Source organism: Medicago sativa, chromosome 4, assembly GCF_051527215.1.
Source record: "Medicago sativa cultivar Bolivia chromosome 4, Bolivia_mono, whole genome shotgun sequence".
NCBI classification, from domain to species: domain Eukaryota; kingdom Viridiplantae; phylum Streptophyta; class Magnoliopsida; order Fabales; family Fabaceae; genus Medicago; species Medicago sativa.
The window spans coordinates 5812712-5817606 of NC_140752.1; the positions used below are offsets into that span (position 1 = coordinate 5812712).

General features: G+C 37.0%; 1 protein-coding gene across 1 annotated transcript; it reads left to right on the top strand.

Moving 5' to 3' along the window:
• Positions 1–463: 463 nt before the first annotated feature.
• On the top strand, positions 464–2790 carry LOC146925757 (uncharacterized). The gene is made up of 2 exons (XM_085758217.1): positions 464–2139; positions 2460–2790. The coding sequence occupies exons 1-2, from the start codon at positions 993–995 to the stop codon at positions 2492–2494; spliced, it is 1182 nt and encodes a 393-aa protein (XP_085614343.1). The 5' UTR covers positions 464–992; the 3' UTR covers positions 2495–2790.
• The last annotated feature ends 2105 nt before the right edge of the window (positions 2791–4895 follow it).

Below are 4895 nucleotides of genomic sequence, written 5' to 3' on the forward strand. Positions count from 1 at the left end.
TGGTTGAACTATATTAAGACATCGATGTTTAACATTACAAAAATCAGGAAGCATAATCATGTTGTGTTTTTATTATGTTTACATGAAATTGGACATTGAATAGATCTAGAGCACATTGGACAGATCTGAAATAGCAGTAACTTATTATTTGAAGTTCCCAGAATGAACTTGATGCGAGAGGTTGTGGCTGGACGTAGTTGATGGTAGAAGCTTCATCATGTGGAGAAGAAGGGTTGGGTGTGGTTTATTTGGAGAGAAAAACAAAAGTAAGAACAAGATTCATGAACTGGATGAAAAACAAAGGACTGTTTCGAATCATAATAGATGAAGGATGAATATTTAGCTCTGTATTGTTCATCAAAAATCAAGATCTGAGTCTAAAACTTAGAGAGAGGAGACGAGTAGTAGAGAGAGAAGGAAATAACAACACTGACGGCGGCTAGGGTTAATTTTGGTATACATATTGTTGAAAGAAGATATGAAAAAGATAGAAATGCATCTGTTAAATGAAGAAGAAGCAGAAACAAGCTAGAGTTGAATAAACTGCTGTTCAGAAGCTGTACTTCAGAAGCACATGTTCAGAAGTTGTACTTCAGAAGCAGTACTTCAGAAGCACATGATCAGAAGCTGCTGTACTCCAGAAGCTGCTGTTCAATAACTTGCAGCTCAAGTTACCAGCCTTGTTAGCTCAAGTCACTAGCTTATATGGCTAACTTGTAGCCCAAGTTTCTTGTAACTAACTTGCTTAGCTGTCAATTAGTTAGTTATAATCCTGTGCGAGATGGTTCATAGTAGCTTATAGTATAGCTTCATTTTATAAACCTATATAAGGCTGTTGTATCACTGATTCAAAGCTAATGAGAATTATTCTTCATTCTTCATATTTTTCTCTTTTTTCTCTGAATTTCATCTTCTCAATATGGTATCATTGAGCCTTCAGATCTAAACACGTTTCTTCCGCAAGCTTTTCAAGCTTTTCAAGCTCTTCATCAATGGCGCCACGCAACAAAGACGTTGGTACTTCTTCTACTTTCGAGGAGGATCCCACAAATCATTCAAGTCCTTATTTTGTTCATCCAAGCGATGGTCCTTCTTCAGTTTCTGTTTCTCCGGTTCTTGACGGATCAAATTATCATTCTTGGGCTCGTTCAATGCGAAGAGCTTTGGGCGGGAAAATGAAGTTTGAATTCGTTGATGGATCAATCTCTCCAATTCTTGATGAATTCGATCCTCTTTTTCGCGCTTGGAATCGCTGTAACATGCTCGTTCATTCTTGGATTGTGAATTCGGTTTCTCCTTCAATTGCTCAATCCATTGTGTTTATGGAAAATGCATGTGATGTTTGGGTGGATTTGAAGGAACGATTTGCACAAGGTGACTTGGTAAGGATCTCTGAACTAATGCAAGAAATTTACTCCTTACAACAAGATTCCAAAACAGTTACCACTTTCTACTCTGAATTGAAGATTCTTTGGGATGAATTGGAGATTTACATGCCTATACCAAACTGCACTTGTAGAGTACGTTGTTCTTGTGAATTCATGAGAAATGCACGACGTAATCATACTTTACTCTACGCTATTCGTTTTCTTACTGGTTTGAATGAAAGCTTTAGTATGGTGAAATCTCAAATTCTGTTAATGGATCCTCTTCCCTCTATGAACAAGATTTTCTCCATGGTTTTACAATATGAAAGACAATATAATCCTTCTCCTACTGTTGATGACTCTGTTTTAATCAACTCTGTTGATTCCAAGAAGTTTAAAGGCAACAACTTTTTTGGTAAATCATCATTTCAAGGATCAAATTCTAAAGGTACTTCTCGTGTTTGCACCTTTTGTGGAAAGAGCAATCACACCGTTGAAACATGTTGGAAGAAGCATGGAGTTCCACCACATCTTCAGAAACAATTCAATTCTGCTTATGCCAATCATGCTGCACCTGAGGGAGATAATAATGTTGCAGAATCCCCAACTAGTGTTGATAGCAAGGGTAGTGCTCCAGCTATTACACATGAGCAGTATGAAAGGTTAATGACTCTTCTTCAAGGTTCATCTCTTAATCAAAGTTCAGGAACTGTGCATGCTTCCAATCAGGTTACTTCTATGTCTGTTGGTCATTCACCATCAGATAGGCAAGGTACAAGTTTCATTAATTCTTTGGCAAATTACAATTTCACTCAAAACTCCTGGATCATAGATTCAGGAGCTTCTCATCATATTTGTTGCAATCTGAAGTGGTTTCATTCTTACAATGAAATTGCTCCCATGTCCATAAAGTTACCTACAGGTCATATTAGTATGGCAATATATTCAGGAACTGTTAAATTTTCTTCCATTCTTATTCTTTATGATGTTCTTTATGTCCCTGATTTTAATTACAATTTGCTTTCTGTGTCCAAAATGAATAGCTCCCTGAATACTATTGTCAGTTTTAATGGTTTTCAATGTTTGATTCAGGACAAGAAAACCATGAGGATGATTGGTTCTGGTGATAAGAGAGAAGACCTGTACTACTTGAATCTGGATAATAAGTTGGCTTGTTCTGCAAGCAAGACCATTCACTCAACCATCCCTTTACCTGACAGTGCCCTTTGGCATTTCAGACTTGGCCATCTTTCATTTTCTAGAATGAATTTGTTGCAATCTAGTTTCCCTTTTGTTCATGTTGATTCTAAGGCAACATGTGATGTATGCCATTTTTCTAAGCATAGAAAACTCCCTTTCCCTATCAGTTGTAATAAAGCTTCAAAACCATTTGATCTAATACATTTTGATATTTGGGGCCCCATTTCTGTTCCTTCTGTTCATAATCATGTTTATTTCCTCACTGCAGTTGATGATTATAGTAGATATACTTGGTTAACCCTAATGAAAACAAAAAGTGAAACCAGACAACATGTCATTGCTTTTATAACCCTCATTGAAAATCATTTCAACTGTAATGTGAAAACTGTCAGAAGTGATAATGGTCCTGAATTTAACATCCCTTCATTTTATGCATCCAAAGGAATTTTACACCAAACTAGTTGTGTTGAAACACCTCAGCAAAATGCTAGAGTTGAGAGAAAACATCAGCACATTTTAAACATTACTAGAGCATTACTTTTTCAATCTCATTTACCTAAACAATTTTGGTCCTATGCTGCAGTTCATGCAGTTTTTATCATGAATAGAGTGCCTAGCCCCATTTTACAAAATCAATCACCCTATTTTCTATTGCATAACATGCAACCTGATTTACATCAACTTAAAGTTTTTGGCTCCTTAGCCTATGCCTCTACTTTACAAGCTCAAAGAAGCAAACTTGATTCTAGAGCAAGAAAGTGCATCTTTCTTGGCTACAAAAGTGGCATGAAAGGTGTTGTGCTTTTAGACATACACTCAAAACAAATATTTGTTTCTAGAAATGTCACACATCATGAAACTATTCTTCCTTATCAGTCCAATCCTTCACATATTCCTTGGACCTATCATACCAACATACAACCTGTTTCTGACATTTCTTTTTCCCCTAGTACTGAACCTGTTTCTGATACTTCACCTTTATCCATTGAATTCTCTCTTCCCACTACCAATGACACATCCACATCAACATCCCCATCCACCACTTCCATTATTCATTCACCCAAACCCACAAGACTTAGGTCTCAACCAGCTTATTTGAAAGATTTTGTATGCAGCTCATCTGCTCAATCACCATCATCAGTCAACTCAGGTATACCATATCCACTCTCCTCTTTTCATTCTTTTTCTCATTTATCATCTTCACATAAAGCTTTTTCTACTTCTGTCACACAAAGTACTGAGCCAAAAACCTATAAAGAAGCATGTCAGTCTGATCATTGGTTAAAAGCAATGAATGTTGAATTGGAGGCATTAGCCAATAATGGCACCTGGTGCATTGTTGATACACCACCAAATGTGAAACCTATTGGTTGTAAATGGGTGTATAGAATCAAGTACCAAGCTGATGGTTCTATTGAAAGATACAAAGCAAGATTGGTGGCTAAAGGATATAATCAAATAGAGGGTCTTGATTATTTTGATACATTTTCACCAGTAGCCAAATTAACCACTGTGAGGACCCTTCTTGCTATTGCATCTATTCAAAATTGGCATTTGCACCAGCTAGATGTGAACAATGCTTTTCTTCACGGGGAGCTACAAGAAACTGTTTACATGACAATTCCAGAAGGTGTCTCATGTTCATCTGGCAAAGTCTGTAAATTGAAGAAAAGCCTCTATGGTTTGAAGCAAGCTAGTAGAAAATGGTATGAGAAACTAACTACATTGCTTTTAGCTGAAGGATACAATCAATCCACTGCTGACTACTCTTTGTTTACCCTTCAACATGGTAGTGATTTCACAGCACTTCTAGTGTATGTGGATGACATTATACTAGCTGGCACTTCACTTGATGAGTTTCAGAGAATCAAGAATATTCTTGATAATCAATTCAAAATCAAGGATTTAGGGATTCTTAAATACTTTTTGGGATTAGAGGTAGCTCATTCCAAGGAAGGAATCTCTATTTCACAGAGAAAATACTGTCTTGATTTGCTTGATTCATCAGGTCTTTTAGGTGCCAAACCTGCTCCTACACCTTTAGACACTTCAGTCAAATTGCATCAAGACACAAGTAAACCTTTTACAGATGTGTCTTGCTACAGGAGGCTTATTGGAAGACTGTTGTATTTAAACACTACAAGACCTGATATTTCATTGGCCACTCAACAACTGAGTCAGTTTCTCAATGCTCCTACCACTACTCATTATAAAGCTGCGTGTAGAATTCTAAGATACCTCAAAAATGCTCCTGGCCTTGGTCTTCTGTTTCCAAGAAAGTCAGAAGTACAAATATTGGGGTATGTTGATGCAGATTGGGCAGGTTGT

Bases quoted from the DNA above. Each gene is read 5' to 3' on its own strand.
- LOC146925757 (XM_085758217.1), top strand. From the start codon at position 993: ATGGCGCCACGCAACAAAGACGTTGGTACTTCTTCTACTTTCGAGGAG. The intron at 2,140-2,459 runs GTACAAGTTTCA...TGTTTGATTCAG, and splicing joins TTCACCATCAGATAGGCAAG to GACAAGAAAACCATGAGGAT.